At 42.0% G+C, this 20,948-nt stretch overlaps 1 protein-coding gene across 5 annotated transcripts in view; it reads right to left on the reverse strand.

Moving 5' to 3' along the window:
• MSI2 (musashi RNA binding protein 2) overlaps positions 1-8,389 on the reverse strand; it is an 84,394-nt gene extending 76,005 nt beyond the window's left edge. For all 5 annotated transcript variants that reach the window (XM_044673820.1, XM_044673819.1, XM_044673818.1 and 2 more), the window contains exon 1: positions 8,197-8,389. In XM_044673820.1, coding sequence (XP_044529755.1) covers positions 8,197-8,278 — 82 coding nt within the window. In that variant the 5' untranslated portion in view covers positions 8,279-8,389. The remainder of the gene's footprint in view (positions 1-8,196) is intronic.
• Positions 8,390-20,948: the final 12,559 nt, after the last annotated feature.

Genomic DNA, 20,948 nt, shown 5'->3' on the forward strand with positions numbered 1-20,948 from the left:
GAACATGGATGGTTGGGTTTTGATGATTAGAGGGTAGAGAATAGCACTAGGGTAGATGAGTGGGGAGTGGGAGGTAGAAGGAAAGAAAGAAAAAGAAGGGAACAGGAAAGGGGAAAAGAGGACACTGAAGCTTTAAATAGACATGTACACACTGGTTCTTTTCTTGATATTTATTTCATGGCTGAGCAGCTCAATCCTCTTTTAAATTAATCACCTCTGCTATTAAATCAGATCTTTCAGCGTTAGATTTCTCATACCATTATTTCAACATTATTGATAAACGGATTATATGCAAACAGCCGAATCACTGCTGCCTGTGGGGCTTTCCTGATGAAAAATGACGGTGCTGTATCCAGCTTCGGCACTGGGGATCTTAAATATTTTAGCATTAATCTGACAGTGAAAGCATTAGCCCATGTGTCACCTTCAAGACTCCTGTGGAGGAGGAGGAGGAGGAGGAGGAGGATGGGGGCTGGGAATGGAACATCAGGTTCCTTCCAGCCTCCTGGCCACTAGGATAAACACATCCCCATCTTCCTGACATACCCCAAAGCTTCTCTCCAAGAGCAGGCAGACAGGAAGGAAACGGGGGCAGGACTGGGAGAGAAAACCATGGCTGACAGTTGCCCTCCCAGCATCACTCCATCCTCCCATGCTACTGGCTCTCCAATGCCCATCCGTATACCTTCCAGTGACTAGAAAGAACATGGCATGTGGCAGAGAAGGGGCTCCCAGCCCCAGCTCCCCACACCGAACATCCTCTAGGTCAGGCAGATGAAATCATAAATTTATAATACAACATTACTTCCATTTTCCTCTTCATTTACTGCTGTGATGCCCAGCTCTGCTCTAACGAGTCACAGCCCGAGCCACACTGGGGAAATTGGCTGGCTGAATATCAATAGCACATTAACACCAGGCCCATGTGGATGCTTCATCAAGCCAAATTATGGCCAGGATGACCTACCTACCACTTCCATTAGCTACCATTCTCCTCCTGCATTGGTCAGTGTGCGATTTATTTGCTTCAGTAGTCGGAGTGACTGATCAGTTCTGTGGTAATTATCTCTTGTCACTGAACTAAAAACCCAAGGCTTTTGCCTCCATCCCCCATTCTCTAGCACATCTACCTAGGCAGATTGGGAGAAAAACAAAATGTAAACAACAACAACCTACCCCATTTTGACAATTAAAATGAAATTATCCCTCCCTTTTTTTGAAAAGCGAACTCCTCTTTTGCCCCTGTGTTCCAAGGTGGCAGGGTTCTGAAGGCTCTTGTTCTAAATTCATGTGTTCTCATGAGAGCCAGCAGCATTACTCATCCGCTCCTGTGCTCTGTTACCTAGCTACCCAGGACAGAAAACTGGCCTGACCAGGTCTGTTTAGAAATTGAGGCAGGCTATTGAACCACTGAACCGCTTGGGTGTGAAGTGGCCATTTCATGACATTTGAAGAGCATCCTTTGTGGCCTTGGAAGAGAGCCACTGAATGTTCACACAAGGATGCAAACAATATTTCCATTATAAAAACTAGGCATTCCTTTCTACAAATGATGTCACATAGCCCCCAGGAAGATAGCCCTGAAACCCACTTTAGCTCAGAGAAAAGAAGGATCCCCATTTGAGGTTCTTGTACCAAGTGGGGAACAAATCAACAAGCTCACTTCCCTAGGAGTAATGTGAAACTGCAGCACAAACTCAAGCCTCCAGGTTCAAGTCAAACAAATTCTAATCTATCTCTCCCTTCCTCTTTCCCTCTTCTCCCTTCCTTCCTTTCTTTTTTCCTTCTTTCCTTCCTTCCTTCCTCTCTCCTTTTTCCTCCCTCCCTGCCTTCCAGACATCCTTTCTTCCTTCTTCTCTTAAAAAAAAACCAACAGCCTTATTTTCTGTCTTAGAATTGATGCTAAGTATTGGTTCCAAGGCAGATGAGTAGTAAAGACTAGGTAACTGGGGTTGGACTTTTCCAATATCACACAGCTAGAAAGTGTCTGAAGCCAAAATTTGAACTAAGGACCCCCTATCTCCAGGCCTGGTACTCTATCCACTAAGCTTCTTCCCCTTTCCTTTCTCTCTTGAGAGTGAAGGCTTTCCCACCATCAATGGGGATAGGCACCACTTCTATAGTTTATAGTGGTGGAGTTATTCTTGGGACCAAGAAATGTAAACTGATTTGACTGCAGTCACAAAGTGTGTCCAAGGCAGACCTCAAACCTAGCTCTTCCCTGATGTAAGAAGATGGTCCTCTATCCCTTACAGTCTCTTTTTTTTGAGGATTAGACATTGTTCAACCTTATTAAAGAAATAATAAAAGGGCTCAGAGAGTAGTAGTTGGGGTGGAAATTAGACATCTGTAAGCACTTCCTAGTAGATGAAAACACTCAAACAGATGTCCAATGGTAATAAAGTCACCTTCCCAAAGGAAACATCTAAGATGTTAAGATCTCAGACAGTCTTGGTGTCATCCTTCCCCAAAAGTAGGGAAATGGACTAAACACTATCTTCCCCTCAAGCTTTCTTTCCTACCACAGGTACTGTTTAATTGTTTCAGGCCTGTCCTGATTCTTTGTGACCCCATTTGGGGATTTCTTGGCAAAGATGATGGAGTGGATTGCCATTTCCTTCTCCAGCTCATTTGACAGATGAGGAAACTGAGCTTTGAAGGAAGACAGTAATTCTAGGTGGTGGAGGTGAGAAAGGAGGTGAGAAAGGCACAAAGGCACTACTGTTCAAAGCTAAGTGACTTGCCCAGGGTCACATAACTAGGAAGTATCTCAGAGCAGATTTAAACTCAGGAAGATGAATCATCCTTCCTCTAGGCCTGGCACTCTATCCACTTGCTCCCAGAGGAGGTACCTTCTAGCCCTCTAATTACAAATTTTTTCTCCAAAGTCTCCTAGAAGATTGTGGAAGCTCCAGGGACAGTGATTCCTAGGGACCCTTTCCCTCTGCCATCAGTAACTAGGTTACTCTGCACTGACTGGCCAATTTGTGATAGGATTATTGCTGCTTGCAAAAAAAAAATTTTTTTGAAACAAAGCTAATAAAATAATTTCATCCACATCCATTCAAAATGTTCAATTCACCTTTCTCTAACTCTCTTCCAATTATTTAATAGAAGCTGCTTTTTTCAAAGATTAATTTCACTGTTATTCTAAGCCCTAAAGGAAGATTTTTGTCAAACTGCAGATGATGGTGATACTGCCTTACATTTGGGCCAACAGTCTTGCTTGGACTAACAGAATTACATAATTACATTGTGACATCTGAGGTGTGCTAGGACTGATGGGAATTAGAGACGGTCGGACATTCTCAAGGGAACAGGCCCAGTCTGATGAATCTTTCCTATTTCTGCCTCATTTGGAAGAAGCTGCAATGCCATCACTTTAACGGGAGAAGGAAAATTCTCCCCACTGCTCCAGAAAGAAAAGGTAATGGAAGAAATGCTAGATTTTACTTAAGAGCAAACAAGCAAACATCTGTCACATCTTCCAAAAGGTCCAGTGGCCAGAGACAAGGATGGGTGATGATGGACAAAAGAAGGGTCTATGGTGGATTTCTGGTGTTGTTTTTTTTTTTTCCTTTTACAGTGGTTTAATTTTTGGATACTTCCCCCCCCCCCCCAACCTTCTTAACCTCTTTCTGTCTCAGTTTCCTCATCTGCAAAATGGGGACAAAAACAACACTTAACTAGAAGGGTTAATGAGACAACATAAGCAAAGTATTGTCCTATATAAATACTAACTATTATTGATCTTCCACGCACACAAAACTCTGGAGGAAAACAGATTTTCCGAGGACCCACATGAAGGTTTCCACAGAATCTCTGTTCTGACTTTTCTAGGGGCAAGCAGAGAGAGAACCCTTGGTGGATGAACACCTGAGTTTTCTTATTGCCACGGGCCAAGCCAGGACCTGGGCTCCAGGTGGAGAGCTGGGAGATATGCCAGGTCTTGGCCTCAGCCAGCACTCCAGTAGCCAATAGGTACAAACTTGAAAAAGCAGAAGGGGAGGCAAGGGGCTGGCTATAACTCAAGGGGTAATAGACTTTTAACTGCTACAATATTTTTTTACCAATGGTTAATTCTTTAATGTGACTCTGGGAAGTAGTAACTCGAGACTTGAAAGAACGGGAAAATAGCTAGAGCAGATAATTAAGCATCTGGCATTCATCATAGCTCCATCCCTCATTCAGGGCAAGCCAACAGGATCATGCTCAGAGAGTTGAGAGGGGGGTGGGATGGGGAGGGAAGCAAGGTGGACCAGATGCCTATCAGTATATGATTATGTTCCTTAAAAATAAAGTGAGACTTTGGCTGAGGGGAGGCTTGCTCTCAGGAACAGTTCTTCTTGGGCATTCTATCTACCTGCCCTGGTCAGCACCATTTGTAATGTTCTGTTTTTCTTCCAGAAACACTCTCAACCTTTGTTGAGCCTTGCCTGCTCTTTGGATTCTGGACTGCAAGCCGAATTCCCATGTACCCAGAGGACGTTTTTCTTTCCCAATTTTGAGTCCTGTTCCCTCTTCTTTAACTCCCTGGATATTATGGCTGTTTCTTAATTTCAATCAACAAACATCTATTAAGCACCTACTATGTGCTGGGCACTGTGCTAGAGATGGAGACATCAAAATGAAAAATAAAAAAGTTGCTGTTTTTAAGAACTCACATTCACCATATACGGTTTCCCCTGATGGAATGAAGGTGAGTTCTTAAAAAACAGCAACTTTTTTATTTTTCATTTTGATGTTCATTCAGGTTTCTATCATGTTGGACTCTTTCTGACCTCATTTGGGGTTTTCTTGGCAGAAAAGACTGAACTTGTTTGCCATTTCTTTCTCCAGCTCATTTGACAGAGGAGGAAACTGAGACAAACAAGGTTAAATGACTTGCCCAGCTAGTTAACTGTCTGAGATCAGATTTGAACTCATGAAGATAAATGTTCCTGATTCTACCGAGCCACTACAAGAGGGGGAAGAAACTAGCAGCTGTGAGGATTGGAAAACATTTCACTAGGAAGAAACATCTGAGCTGAGCTTTGAAGGCAGATAGTGATTCCAGGCATTGGAGGTGAGGAAGGAAGGGAATTCTAGGCATAAAGGTCAGGAATTCAGTGTCTTCAAAGGCAAGGAGACAGGAAGGGGAGGGTCCTGTATAAAAAGAACATTAAAGTGGCCAGTTTAACTGGACCCCAGAAGGCAGGAATGCCATCAAAAATAATGTAAAAACAGAGCAGAAAGGTAGATTGAGTCAAGGCTATGAAGGGTTTAAAATACACCAAAGAGGAGCCTGTATTTGATCCTAGAGGAAAGGGTAGCCACAGGAGCTTACTGAGCAGAGGAGTGGCACGGTCAAACCTATGCTTTAGGAATATCAGAATATCACTTTGACAGTGGTGTAGAGGAAGGATCAGAGAAGAGCAAGATTAAAGACAGGGAAAGCAATTAGGAGGCAATTTCCTAGTCCAACTGAGAGGTGGTGAGAGCTGAAACTATGGTGGTGACTATGTGGGCGGAGAGAAATACCAGAGAGGTACCATCTATAACTGGATATGGGGCGGGAGGGAAGGAGAGAGAACGAGGATGACTCCAAGGCTGGGAAGCTGGGTGGAAGAATGGCGGTGCCTTGGACAGAAACAGGGAGATTAGGAAAGGGATGGGTTTCTTAGGGCAAGACAGTAAGGTCTGTTTTTGATGTGCACTAGGTTACAGATCATTAGATTATAAACGCCCCGATGGCAGGGACTGTCTTTCTTTTGCTTCTTTTTGTATATCCAGGGTTTAGTGCAGCCCCTGCATATAGTAGGTGCTTAATAAATGTTGATTTAGATTAATCTGGAAAAATGTCTTACATGTAAAATCTATTTTGGATTGCTTGCCTTCTCAGGGAGTGGGAGAATTTGGTTAAAAATTTGTTTTTACATGTAGTTGAGGAAAAGAATTAAAATATTAAAAAGCTAAAAAAAAAGGTTATCGATTGATTGAAATGCTGCATCTGAGAAGCCTATGGGGCATCTATGAGGTAGCTAGGGGGAGCAGTGGGATATAGAGTGCTGGGCATGGAGTCAGGAAGTCTTGAGTTCAAATCTAGTCTCAGATGCTTGACTGCCCATGTGACCTTGGGAAGTCATTTTGCTTCTGTTTTCCTCAGTTTCTTTAACTGTAAAATGGGAATAAGAACAGCACCTATTTCACAGGGCTGTTGCAAGAATCAAATGTCATAATATTTGTAAAGTGTTATTAGTACAGTGCCTGGTACATAGGAGGGACTATATAAATACTTATTCTTTCCACAACTAATTTTAAATGCAGTCCACTAGGCAGCTGTTAATGTGGGACTGGAGCTCAGGAGAGATACTGGGTCATATATGAAGATCTTGAGCCATTTACATAAAAATGATAATTAAACTCATAGGGGCTGATAAGATCTTGGGAGAGAAAGGGAAGGAGGGAGGGGGGACAGAGAGAGAGGAGAGACAGACAGACAGACAGACAGACAGAGGGAGAGAGATAGAGAGAGAGAATGATATGAAACAATCAGGCAGGTAGGATGAAAACCCAGAGAGGAGAAATCATCCAGGTGGTTTAGAAAGGTCAGGGAAACAGAACGATAAGGATTAATGGCTATGTAGGAAATCATTCCTGGTTCCTGATTTCTATAGATTGGATACAGAATATGAGCCTGTTCCTCTGCACTAAGAAACATGCTGACCTAAGGTCTCTTGCATTATTTTGCTTCTCTATTAAGAATTCACTTATTTATTACAGAGAAAGTAAAAAGCTGGGACCTAAAGGGGTACTTATCAAAGGCCACTTTGGTAAACTGGTAAACATTCTCAGACCCCAGTTGTGAAAGTCTTCTCATCATTCTGTGCTAGGACCCTTAGACCCCATCTTCAGTAGATAATCTAGATGCATTAAGGGGGATTTGGGAGAACGCTTCACTCTTAGAAGTCCTTTCTTCTGCTTTCTTTCCCTCCAGAAAATATTGGTTCCATGGTGATAATAACAGTAACAACAACTCATATTTCTATGGCACCTAAAAGGATTACAAAGCACTTTTCTAACAACTGTGAGAAATAACATGATCTAATGGAAAGTATTCTACATTTTGAGCCAGAGGAACCGAGTTCAAATTCTAGTTCTATCATGAGCTAGCTATGTGACCTTGGGCCTCATTTTCCTTATGTCTAAAATGAGGAGGCTTCACTAAAGGACCTCTAGGATCCATCCTTCCAGCTCTAATGTATGATTCCCAGGAGGCAGTACAAATATTTTTATCCCCATTTTACACATGAGGAAACTGAGTCTGAGAGAGGGTATTTAAGTGACTTTGCCTAAGGTCACAAATCTGGTAGGTATGATGTCAGAGCTTGAATCCAGCCTTCTTTTTGTTATTAACCATATAACCTCTTCCAAGGCTATTCCTCCAGAGACTGATTGGTTAACATTAGAAAGTTTTTTAAAAGTTAAAAGCCAACAGTAGTTTAAACAGCAATCCATTTGCAATCCCTAAAGAGCTTATCAGAAGCTTTAGGAGAAGGGACTCTTAGCCAAACCAAATGAAAACCCATTAAAACTAGACAGATCTTGTGCCTGAATGGAATTTTACCATTAAGTACCATTTATCCAATTTTAATTAGTATTTTCTGGACACACAATAACCGGAGCTAAAATACTGTTCTCTTGCCTTGAAATTTCTAATTATTGTTGCGACCTACACAATTATGCATCTTCCCGGCTTTTTCCGTCTTGCCTGCCATTTCAACAGCAAGATTTTCAATTATCTATGTGGACCTGTCAGAGATACCTTTAAGAGAAGGGGCATTATGTGTGTCTCAATTTCTCTAAAAGCCAGGAGAGATTGCTTTTAGTCAGAACAAACACACTTTGTCTTTCATCATTCTATTTTTTTTTTTTTTTTGGTGTGAATAAAGAGTAAAAACAGGCTATTTAAAACATCCATTTAAATGCAAATTCTGATATCCCAAGAAAAATGTTAATCATTTAAATAGACAGGATCCTTCCCACTGTCCACACCATTCCCCCCCTCTTCCCCACTTTCCCTTCCTGCTTTGAGAAAGTGGACTTGTAGCCCAGAAAATTAAGTCAGAGACACGGTGGACACACCTCCAGCATGGGTGACAAAGGCAGGCAGGGTGGCCCTCTTCCACTCCTATTGGTGTCATCCCCCAGACTTACCTAGCATTCCCATGCCTAGCATGAAAGCATCCATTGTGTAAGGGAGGCCCCTGGCCCGTCCTCTTGTCCCGGGTGGGAACATCACTTCCTTGGGCTGCGCTTTCTTACATTCTACCTATTGAGGGGAAAAAAATACGAATGAGATGCTAATTAATTCTGGGGAAATGTCAAATGCAGACTAGATGGAGGTAAGAGAAAGGTTATTTTTAGCTGAGCTCCTAACACTCCAAGTAAAGAGTTAAGGAGAGTAAATGGCCTGCAGAATCAATATTTAAGAAAGCATACCCCTTGTGTAAATCTTGCTTTGGAAAGCCCTACAAAGACGAAATCAGCGGTAGAAGAAGCTGGCAACACACAGACACACTCGGGTGTGATGCCTTGGCTCACAGTTCTCTAACAAAATTGCCTAAAAGAGCCCCTACTTTGGGAGGAATCATAGGAAGAAAACATTGAACAAAGGCTGCTCTTTGAAGTCCTCATGAAGAAAGCTGTCCTTGAAATCTACTCCCAACTTCTCTTTTTATTATTATTTATCACCGTTGTTATTGAAATGCTTATTATCTTGTCTTCTGTCTTAGTATCAGTTCTAAAACAGAAGATCATCAGCAAGGGCTAGGCACTGATCCTACCAAGACCTAGGATATCTATTCTACTTTTGCATCTTATTATTTTTTTAACTCTAATCTTCTGTCTTAGAAGGGATACTAAGTATTGGTTCCAAGGCAGAAGAGTGGTCAGAGCTGGGCAGTGGGGGTTAAGTGACCTGCCCAGGGTCAAACAGCTAGGAAATGTCTGAGGCCAAATTTGAATCCAGGTCCTCCTAGCTCCAGACCTGGTGCTGTATCCTCTGAGCCACCTATCTGCCCTTCCATGTAGCCTTTAAAAAGTTAAAGTATCATCTGTGTTTTTTTCATTGCATCCATCCCACCTATCCTGTCAAGTCTTTTTAGTTGTTATCTATTGGGCTACCCCAAAGGGACTCCCCTCACACTTCTTTCTGGACGCGTTTCCACCTTGAGAACTTCCTGAAAATCCCATCAGTTCATTTAGCCAGAAATCACTTATATAAAAACTGTACTTATTTGGAACAACGACAATAAAAGCCCCTTTCTTCCCCCCAAAAGAGGCCAGTGAGCAAGGCAAAGGGAAGCAACAAAGTTCAGCGCTTGGCTCGCAGGTCTCTAGAACTCTTAACTTGCTGCAGAATTCTAACAAAATTCATTTTTCTAGTTTCCTAGCCCGCAGCAGCTAAGTAGCAGCCAATCAGAAGGATGACAACACGCCATGAAAGAAATGGAAAAATTAAAGACAGGAAAAATAAGGACTATTGAGTATATAGACAGTTCTTGCTTTAGCAAGTGGATCACTCCACAGATCTACACATAGTACAAAAGGAGACTTTTCCCACCTCATGGAAGTTAGGCAAGAGAGGGAGGCTGGAAGGGGCTTTGGAGGAAGGGACCTGTAGGGCTCGGGGGGGGGGGGCAGAGAAATGAGAACTGAAGGTACATACAGGCTGAGGTTAGCTTCTGTGAGGTCCTAGCCTGAAATGAGAGGAAGAACGTGTGGGGGCAGATATCTGGGGGCTGGACAGACACAGGCAGAAAAGGACAGGCAGGGGCCGGGGACACGCACTCGGTACCCCAGCACTACTGTCAGGATGTGGACAGGAGGGAGCCAGACATTTGGATGGGTGGGCAGAGTGGGGCAAAGCCCAGAAGCCTCAAATCCAACCCTCCATCCAGCGGCAGCAGCACTGTCTCCATCTGTCTGTTCTGCTTCTTCTTGGCCGGTTTTTGTTGTTTTGTTTCATTTTGGGTGGGGAGGGGTGTCTGTGAAGCTCCAAGCTGAGGGGCAGGAGGGAAGAGGGAGAGCACATGGGACTAAACAGTAAAGCTAACATTGGTATTTTGGGGGAATGTGGCTTTGGTTCAGAATTCTTTACTCTGAATTTACATAATGGGAAATTTCCAAAGAACAAGAACTATCTGTAATAGTCTGGGACCATTTAGCTTAAGAGGGACATCTTCAGAGTCCAGGAAAGCAGGGCAGCGTGAATTTATAGTCAAAAGGATGGCCCCGAATCATCAATAAAAGGTTAAATTATATTTAATAGACCCTAAGACAGGAATGCATGTAATACATGTGCACAGGATCATAGATTTAGTGCTGGAAGGGACCCCAGAGACAATCTTCCTAGCCTGATCCCCTCCTTTTACAGATAAGGAAGCAAAAATCTCAGAGGTTAAGTGACTTCCCTCTCCAGGCTATACTCCTGACCCACAGAACTTTCTCAAGCATGCCACAAAAACCTTTTATCTGGGTAATTTCACTCTACCTCTTTATAACTCCCTCTTCCCCAGATTACTCCCTCCCCTTTTAAGGTCCCTTTTATGGGACTCTTTATATTTATTTTAGTCATTGTCATTCAGTTGTTTTCTGACTGTTGGGGTTTTCTTGGCAAAGATATTGGTTTGCCATTTCCTCCTTCAGCACATTTGACAGATGAGGAAACTGAGGCAAACAGGGTTAAGAGACTCGCTCAGGGTAACCCAGCTGGTAGGTGTCTGAAGTTGGATTTGAACTCAGTTCTTCCTGACTCTAGACCTGGCACTCTATCCACCGTGTCACCCAGTTGTCCACTTTAATGTATAGTCTTCTTCTATTTTGTTTTTGTAATCACAGCACTTAGCACAGAGCTGACACAAAGTAAGGGCTTAATAAATGCTTGTGGACTTGACTTGCTCAGAATCATACCATTAGCATCAGAAATGGGATTTGGATCCAGGTTTTCCTGACTCCAAGCCCACCACCAAACTACCACATACCATGCTCAGAGGCCTGAAGCTCTATAACATAGCTAACAATTTGACAACAACAAACAGCTTTTCATAAGGAAGATCCTACCAAGACCTAGAATATCTATTCTACTTTTGTATCTTATTATTTTTAACCCTAACCTTCTGTCCTGGAAAGGACACTAAGTATTGGTTCCAAGTATTGGTTCCAAGGCAGAAGAGTGGTCAGGGCTAGGCAGTGGGGGTTAAGTGACTTGCCCAGGGTCACACAGCTAGAAGTGTCCAAGGCCAGATTAGAGCCTAGGATCTCTGGTGTTCAGACCTGGCTCTCAATCCACTGAGCCACCTAGCTGCTGCCATATATTTTTCAATGATTACATTAAACTTTTAGAAAGATTGCCATTCCAAATAGAAAGGCTTTGGCACTTGGTAAGGGGAGGGTAGATTTCAGCTTCCCAATAATGTCAGTTAATTGAGGTATCATGTTGGGTATTTCTGGAAAGGCTACCAGCCTCAAAGAGAGAGGAGTTCTACACTGTGGAATACTGAAGATAATTCTCTCATTATTCCTCTTTCATGGTGATTTGCTTTTGGACCCACGGTTCCTAAAGAAAATGTAACACACCTCTTCTCCTGGGTCCTGGGGTAGAGGCCCCACTGTTTATTTTCAACAGGGAACATCATTTACATGAACCCTGCCACTCTTAACAAGCTGGGGAGTGTGGGCGTGCTACATACATGCAAACAGATAATTACTCAACTCAGACCCCGAAATGGAGAATAATATAGCAAACCAGCTCCTTTCCTAATAGCCCTATCAGTGACAGACTATTGCATTGTCTTATGAAAACCCTGCGCTTGTTCCTAAGCAACCTGATCAACGAAAATTTCAGGTTTATACAATTTTCATTTAGGTAACATGAAGGTTAACCGACTGTAATGGGAATATTTTAAACAAAACCACCTACTCTTCCTGCTCCTCAGTTAAATGCACTGAACTCCAGTGGTAGTTCCTTTACTTCTCTCCATTTTTCTCAGCGGCACTTAACTATGTGAATTCTGCCAAAAACTCACTCTCGTCTCCTGAGCATGGCCAGAGGCCTCGCCTTCCACGTGATGCCAAAAACACCTCCGGTACTCGAGCCCCATGTTGCCCAGCCCCTTCTCAAAGGCTTTAAAGAAAAAACTTCAGCCATACCTTTGAAAGCATTCATGATTGTGATCACAAAGACTTGGAAACAAAACACAAGCCCGACAATTGAAGAATTGTTGGATGAATTATGATGTGTGAATAGAATGGAATAGTTCTATGTGGTAAAGAAGGATGAAGGTGAAGAACTCTGAGGCAGAAAGAGATGTATGAGGTGATAGAGTGAAGGAAGAAAAGCCAGAAGAACAATGTCTTCAACAATATAAAGACAATGCTAACAAGCAACAACATTCAGTCAAATACAGACATCTACTGGGTGCCATACTATCATTCTTCCTGGTTGCCCTTTCCTACTTCCTTTCTCCCTTTCCTTCTTTCTCTCCCTCCCTCATTCCTTCTTTCCTCCCTTTCTCCCTTTCCTTCTTTCTCTCCCTCCCTCCTTCCTTCTTTCCTCCCTTTCTCCCTTTCCTTCTTTCTCGCCCTCTCTCCTTCCTTCCTTTCTTCCTTCCTTCTTTCCATCTTTCTCTTCCTCCTTCCTCCCTCTCCTTCCAGGAAGTATTAAGGCAAGGAGCCTTCCTTTCTGTTATCAGTGAGCAAACTATGGAAGTAGAAGTGACACGTACCAATAGTTGCAATTACACTATGAAGGAATTTTGAGGAATGTTACAGGGAATGATGCTTTATGATTGGGGCTGGGAGGGGTGAGGTTTGTTTGGATGTTGGTTGGAATAGAGGAAAAAATGGAAGAGAAAAATACAGTCAAAAAACACACACACACACACACACACACACACACACACACCTATCCCCTAGAAAAGAAAAGACAAAATTGAAGAAATATAGAATGAGAAGACAAAAGACAATGAAAATGATGAAAGGTGGCACAGTGGATAGAGCACTGGGTTTGGAATCAGGAAGACTCATCTTCTTTAGTTCAAATCTAGTCTCTAACTTTGTGATCTTGGACAAGTCACTTAACCCTGTTTGCCTAAAAAAAATAAAGTGATTAAAGAAATAAAGGGAGGAAAAAAAGGAAGGAGGGATGAAAGAAGACAGGAAGGAAACAGAGGGAGGAAGGAAGGAGAGAAAGAAGGAAAGAAGTAAGGAAGGAAGGAGGGAAGAGAGGAGGAAGGGAGAAAAAGAAGGGAAGAAAGAAAGAAAGAAAGGAAGAAAAGAAAGGAAGGAAGAAATAAAAGGAAGGAGAAAGGAAGGAAGAAAGGGCAACCAGGAAGAATTTCTTATGATCAGGAAGCCTTCACCAAATAGAATGATATAGTGCAGAGTGCAACATTAGGAGATCTGGGTTCAAATTCTGGATTTAACACAACACCTGTGTGGCCTCCTGCAAGCTGCTAATCCTCTCTTGGCCTCAGACTATACAACTAAAATAAGGGAGGCTGAAAAAATATGGGCTCTATGGTCCTCTCCATATTTAAACTTGTGATCCTAAATTTATCCCAAATGTGATGGAAAGAATGCACAGGACAGGGATTTGGGAGACTCAACAGCCCTTTATGACAGCCATTCCAAGTCTTAGAGATCCTACTATTTAGAGCTTCAGTTTCTTCAGCTGCAAAATGGGAAGTGTGTGTTCTCAGAGTCTTCTCTGGTTGTTGTGTGGAGAGTACTTGTAGAAACCTAAGTTCCACATAGAGATAAGATTGTTGTTATCTAGCCACTGCTATCCTCATTCATCTCTTATATTCAATGGAGTGCAGGTACAACAGTCCAGGGAGATATTGTTTATACTTCATATTTGGCAGACTATGTAATATTTGGGGGGGAATAAAGTGAGTTCATCCTCTGTATGCTCAATCTAAGAATCCTCAGGACAATCCCAGAGAAGATAGGATCAAGGGGATAACATGAACCTCATCCTGATCCCACAGGGTTGTGATTTCTTCTTCTAGGTCTCTGGATTTTGAGTTTTATCATTATTGTCATTGTTACTAATTTTCACCTTTGGTTTCAGAATTCAGATAGAGAGTCTGAGGACAAGTCATGGACTAGCTATTATTCTTTTATATTTAGTTATCTGTAGATAATTATGCAGCTAGATAAAATGATTATTTAACTATTTTGAATATTTTTATGTTGTCCAGTAGTTTCAATCCTGTCTATTTGTGACTCAATCTGGAGTTTTCTTGGCACAGATATTGGACTAGTTTGCCCTTTCCTTCTCCAGCTTATTTTAGATGAGGAAATTGAGGCGAACAGGGTTAAATGACTTGTCCAAGTGTCTGAGGTCAGATTTGAACTCAGGACGATGAATTTTCCTGACTCTAGATCCAGTGCTCTATTCACTGAATCACTTTGGTGTCCTATATTTGTGTGTGTGTATGTGTGTAATGCATAGACCCATTTATATACATGCCATCTCTCCTAGCTAGATGAAAGTTATTTAAAGGCAAGGGCTCTGTTTTCAATTTTGTCTTTGTATCCTCAATGCCTAGCACAGTGTTCGATACCTCGCAATCATCTAATAAATATTTGTTGATGGATGGATGGAGTAAACTGAATATGAGTAAAGTAATATAAATGTATCCTCTCTAGGCTCAATTGAGAGCAAGTATCTTTGGTATCCCTCCAATATGGTGGCTATTCCCATGACAAATAGCCTCAAGTAGGACTGCTTTCAAGGAATTACTACACGTCTTTCCCTTCTTCCATTTTCCCTGGTCCAAGCTTTAGCAAGGCTAATACTAAAATAGACAATACCCACAATCAACTCCCCAGAAAAGTCTATTCTCAGGCTGATCCATCCGGGGATGTATTTGAAAAAAGGAGAAGCTGGGTCCTGGAGAAGGCAGCATCTCTAGGTTATGATTCCCAGGTCACTTGAATTAATGCAGAGGTGCTTCACCTCCCACCTCCCACCTCTCACTGTAAGAGTTCAAAACAAGAACAGAACAGAACAACAGTCCTCTTTGACTGAAGGACTGGTAATTAACAAAGAAATTCCATTTGGTTCTGCACAGTTAGGAAAAAAACAACTTTGTAATGAACCTTGTTGGATAACCAAAAGCCAACTGCTGGTGCAGGAGGGCAAGTTTTTAATTCATGACTTAGAGAAAACACATGGTCACTGAGATAGTGTTCAGACCTTTATGGGTCCAATAAATAGACATGTTCTACCTCCCCAGATGCATGAGGGATTGATTTCAACCTTCCTCTCCACAAATACATTCCTCAGTCAGCAAACCAGATGTGGCAATAAAAATAAGGGATAGAGGCAGAGAGTAGAACTATGATTTCATCAGCCTAGGGGACTCGGGGTCAAGGAAATGCCCTCTACAATGGACGTGGGGACATCCTCTGTAACTTGCAGAATTGCCTAGAACACTTTGGAGTTTCTTCGTCTGGTTCTAGATCATTGAGCCAATATATGTCAGAGGCAGGACGAGAACCCAGACTTTCCTTCGAGTTTCGTTCTCTATCCAGCTGACCACAAAGAATAATAATGCTCAACTTTGCTATTGCCCTTTACAGTGTCAAACTCAAATAGGAATGGGGGCCATTAAACCATACATAAGAATCCATGTCGGGTGCAGATTAACTCTGTTTTAAAATGTGGAATTACCTATGTTTTATTTTATTTTATTTTGATAAAGATTTCCCACTTTTGGACAGGGAGCCCTAGGTAAAGAGTAATGCCGTGTAAGCTTTATTGCTTAACAAAGCACTTTCTGTACATGATTTCATTTCATGAGATCACAAAATTTAGAATTAGAAAGCACTTTAGAGACTACCTAGTAATAGTATCTTACTAGACACGTTTATTGTTCTGTTGTTTTCCGGTTGTGGCTAACTCTTCATGATCCCTTTTGGGGATTTCTTGGCAGGGTTCCTGGAGTGGTTTGCTGATCCCCATCTATACATGCTCTCTCTCCTCATTTCTGCCCCATTGGCTGGAGTGCTCCAGGGCTTCCCAGCCTTCTATACCCCCCCCCAAAAAAAACCCCAACCTTAAAAAAGTGAAAGTATAAGAAGAGATGATAAACTACCACCACAGGTGGCCCGTCTGGTGCTTTTGGATAGAACTCCAGCACTTTGGTTTGATTGCAGATAACAGAAACCTCAAAAAACAAAACTGCAGAGAAGGGGGCCCTACTGTATTTACTCCTCCTCTCCCCATTAGAACCCAAGTTCCTTGAACTAAAGCTCCTCTTTTGATTTTTTTCTCAGTAACCCCAGGACTCAGCACAGTGTCTGGCAGATAGTGACAGTTTAATAAATGAATGTGGATTGACTGGCTGATGGATAAATTCTAAATAGGGAGCTGCGTGGAGACTGTCATAAACCAGTGTGAGGAATTTATCATGATTATCAGAAATTCCTGGCCAATTCTCAGCCTCTCACAGTCCTTTGGATGAGGCCTTGCCCAGTCTTCCACAGAATATACCAAGGCCAGAGGAGCAGGGACCTTGAACTGATATATTTACACTTGGTAAACCTGGAAAATGAGACTTAGAAGGTGGTACGAGGGGGGATGAAGGTGCTTGAAATTTTTATGAGGACCTTATTGATCTGAAGGCTTTTGCTCCAGCTGTCTTGTTTAAAGACAATGAAAACATTCATTAGAGCAAGGACTCTAATCAAGAAGACTCAAAAGTTGATGGAAGGCAGAAGAGAAGATCAGAAGAAGCTATAGAAACTGACAATGACTACCAAAGAGTTACTATTTCAGATCTATATTCTTCCAGGTTTTCTGGGTCATCTCTATTCCGGGGCTAGCCAATCTTTCCACTCTGATTCCCACTGTTCTACAGCCTGTCTGGAGCAAAGGGTTCATGCTGTACTCCTCACTGGACCATAAAGTGTTTTTCTTAAAACACAGATCTGACCATGCCATTCTTTTGCTCAAGAAGCTCCCACAACTCCCTATTTCCTCTAGGATAAAATACAATGTCCTTTGGCATTTAAAGCCTTTCATGATCTGTCTCCACCTAACCTTTCCAGGTTTTTATGGCACATTACATTCCTTTAATTCTAGATAAGCATCCTATTTACTGTTACCTATACATGACATCCTTCTCTTGCCCGTGCCTTTGCACAGTTTGTCTGTCTCTCATACCTGACGTGCCCACCCTCCTCATCTCTGCCTATTGGAATTCCTAGTTTCCTTATCTCAACTTTCACCTCTATAGGAAGCCTATCCTGTCTTAAGTTACTTGGTATTTATTCTGTGGGAAACTAGGCAGCAAAGTGGATAGGGCGCTAGGCTTGGAATCAGGAAGACTCATCTTCCTGAGTTCAAATCTGACCTTAGATGCTTACTAGGTATGTGATCCTGGGCAAGTCACTTAGGCCCACGTGCCTTCGTTTCCTCATCTATAAAATGAACTGGAGAAGGAAATGGCAAACCACTTCAGTATCTTTGCCAAGAAAACCCCAAAACATAGTCACAGAGAGTTGGATACAACTGAAATGGAGGAAAAACAACAACCATAACTGTATTTTTTGTGTCCAAGTTATTTCCTACCAGTAGAATGTACATTTTTTAAGGGCAAGGACTGTTTCACTTTTGCATCTATGTCCCCAAAGCCTGGCATTTAACAGGTGTTTGATAAAGGCTTAATTAATAAAATTAATAATGAACATCCAAGATCACACAGCAGGGCAGCTAGATGCTATGGTAGAGAGAACACTGGACATAGAGAAAGGAAGACTTGAATTCAAATCTGGCCTCAGACTTGCTAGCTGTATGACTCTGGGTGAGTCATTTATGTTTGTTGGCCTCAGTTTCCTCCTCTGAAAAGAGAGATGGAGAAGGAGATGGCAAACCATTCTAGTATCTCTGCCAAGAAAACCCCAAATGGGGCCACAACAGATTAGACATGACTGAAAAACGACTGAACCAAATGGCATGAAGAACTGAGGGTAGTTGTGGGCTGTTGCTGCTTAATGGTGGTATCATGGACCAACTGTAGCTCTTCTCCCTTCTCTACTCATGTAGCAAAACAAAAGAGCTCTTTTCCTGATGGAGAATGACCATTAGGTGCAGAAGAGCTCAAGCAAACACTTGTACAAAGAGTTTTTCAAAAAGAGACCAACAGATGCTTGTTATTTTGGACCAACTGCGAGTCATGGAAATAGTCTTGTCTTATCTTTGCGCATAGTAGGCACTTACTAAATTCAGGCTCAAATGGATTTGTCCTTGCCCTGGACAAAAAACAAAATAATTCTAAAACAAGGGTTTCTATGTAAGTAAACAAGGGACATATTAGCCTACTTAAGAGTAAAGGCCTTTGGTAGCAGCATTTACCTTCAGACGATGAATGTGCTAATTATAAATGATTCATATCTATTTGTTTAAGCACAGAGGTTCCCCAAGATATATAGTCCAGCATCCCTTTCCCTAGCTAGTAGTATTACTCTCCGTATTTTGTAGTAAGCAAACCTCATTTCTTTTTTTTTTTTTAAAATATTTCATTACTCTGACTTTTCCTTAATTCAGACTGACCTTCCTTGCCCAATTAGGATGAATTATCAGGGCTCTTTTCTACTCAGAAAAGGCGGCAGCCTGCAATGGAGAATGCAAATTCCAAAGCAGAGCACTGAGGGCTGGAGAGGGAGCCAGGGCATGGGGTAAAGAAAGAAAAGCAAGATCAGCAAATGGAGAAAGTAACAGGAGGAATGAGATTGGAAGGGAAGGAAGGTACAAACAAGAAGTATGGATGGGAGGAAGATGGGCAGCCAGGTGGTACAGTGAATAGAGACGTTGAACTGGAAGTCCTGAAGGTGTGAGTTCAAATCCTGCCTAAGACTCTAACTAACTAGCTAAGGGATTCTGGGCAAGTTATTTGACCTCTCCCACTCCATTTCCTTATCCATAAAATGGGGAAAATGGGATCTGCTTCACAGGGGATCAAGTAAGATATATGTAAAAAGCTCTGCAAATCTGTGCAAATACTAGTTATTAAGATGTTCGGGAAACTCTTCAAGTAAGAATGAGGGAGTGGGGTTCCCTCAAATATAACCCCTTTCTACCAAATCATTTGATTAGAGGCTGGTCCTGGTGAGTGAGGTTGGGGGTGGGAGAAGTTACCTGAGAGATATACTTCTGAGCTTCCATTTATTTATTTATTTGTTATTTATTTATCTACTCATCCACTCAATCATTTATTTGTTTGTTTGTTTGGCTGTTTATTTATTTATTTGAACCCTTACCTTCTGTTTTATAATCAATACTGTGTTTTGGTTCCAAGGCAGAAAAGTGGTAAGAGATAGGCCATGGGGATTAAGTGACTTGTTCAGGATCATACAGTTAGGAAGTGTCTGGGGTCAGATTTGAGCCCAGGACCTCCCATCTCTAGGCCTGACTCTCAATCTACTGTGCCACTCAGCTGCCCCCTGAGTTTCCCTTTAAAGGAGGGGAGATGTATAGATGCATAGGAAGAAGTTAGCCTGTGTATCTGGTATATCAGGGCAACTCTGAAGGATCACAGGGTCTAGAGGTGACCTATATTATACTTTTGATATCATCTATTCTAACCCCCTTTATTTTACAGAATTATCAACATCAGAGGATTGGAATCAATAGAGTGGCCACAGATTCTGGAGGGAAGTGCCCAGAGGTTGTGGGTTTTTTTTTGGGGGGGTTCTTTTTCAGTGTTTCCTTTAATTCCTTGCATCTGTGGCATATTATAAAAAGCAGTTATGGGATAATAAAACCCTAATCTTGGAGTTCCAAGGGTTTGCCTGAATCTTTCTTTGTTTCTTTTTCTTTCCTCACTTCCTCCCTTTCTCCCCCTCCATCCTCTCTCTCTCCCTCTCTTTCTTTCCTTCTTACCTTCCAAGAGAAGTTTAAAAAAAAAGAGGAGAAATTTCTAATGTTAGCATTAAACTCTTGGGTTACAAATTTTACTCCTAACTCCTCTTAGAAGCATGACTGTAGACAAGTCAATTAACTTCTCTGTCTAATTTCTTCAGTTGTTTCTATTGTCTACCTTCCAGTGCTGTTGGGAGGAAAGCACCTTGAAATGTTATCTTTTGGCATCTTAACTGCCTACTCAAGGGGCCGGAAGTGTGAAAAGTTCTGCTTAAAGCAGGATGTTCATAAAATATTGTTATTATCCAGTTAGGTGTGGTATAAGGATTGAGAGCTGTTCTCATTCAGTTACAAAGACCTTGGTTCAAACACTGCTTCCAACAGTCATGGGCGACCTCATGCAGGTACCAATCGACAACAGAAGGAGTTTCTTAGCCCAGTGAAAATATAGGTCTGGTCTATAAAATAAACAAACAAAAAGACTAAAAAACCAAAAGGAGGAGCCTTTATAGGTCACTGTCACATTCTATCATTCTCCAAGTCCTGAGGATGGTTCCAGCTATATTTAGAATGTGATCATTCAGCCACAAGAAGAGGAGAAAACAGGAGAAGCAGAGAAAGATGGGGAAACTCCCAGCTGGGATGGTGATTCCCTTTGATCTTCCCATCTACCTATTTTTGCTCCATTTTTGATTCTTTCCCATCTCCATCCACCTGCCCGAGTGAATTCATTCCTCAAGCTTCTGTTTGTCAGGTGCACAAGGAAAGGGGAAGAGGACTCTTGGAGTAGGGGCCTCAGGAGGGCAGCTGCTGCCTTTCCTATTTCACTTTTGAGCCCCAAGATGGGAAGTCTGACTTCAGGACACTGTGCCTGGTAAGGTAATTTCAAGGTCAAGAGCATTTGTACCTTTCACGAAAACTCCTAACAATGACATAAGGCTTGGAACCCCTTAACATGGTTCAGCAAAGGGCTCTTATGCGATCAATCCATCCAGGGAAATTTATTCTTTCTTTCTTTCTTTCTTTCTTTCTT

Source organism: Gracilinanus agilis, chromosome 4 (genome assembly GCF_016433145.1).
Source record: "Gracilinanus agilis isolate LMUSP501 chromosome 4, AgileGrace, whole genome shotgun sequence".
NCBI classification, from domain to species: Eukaryota; Metazoa; Chordata; class Mammalia; order Didelphimorphia; family Didelphidae; genus Gracilinanus; species Gracilinanus agilis.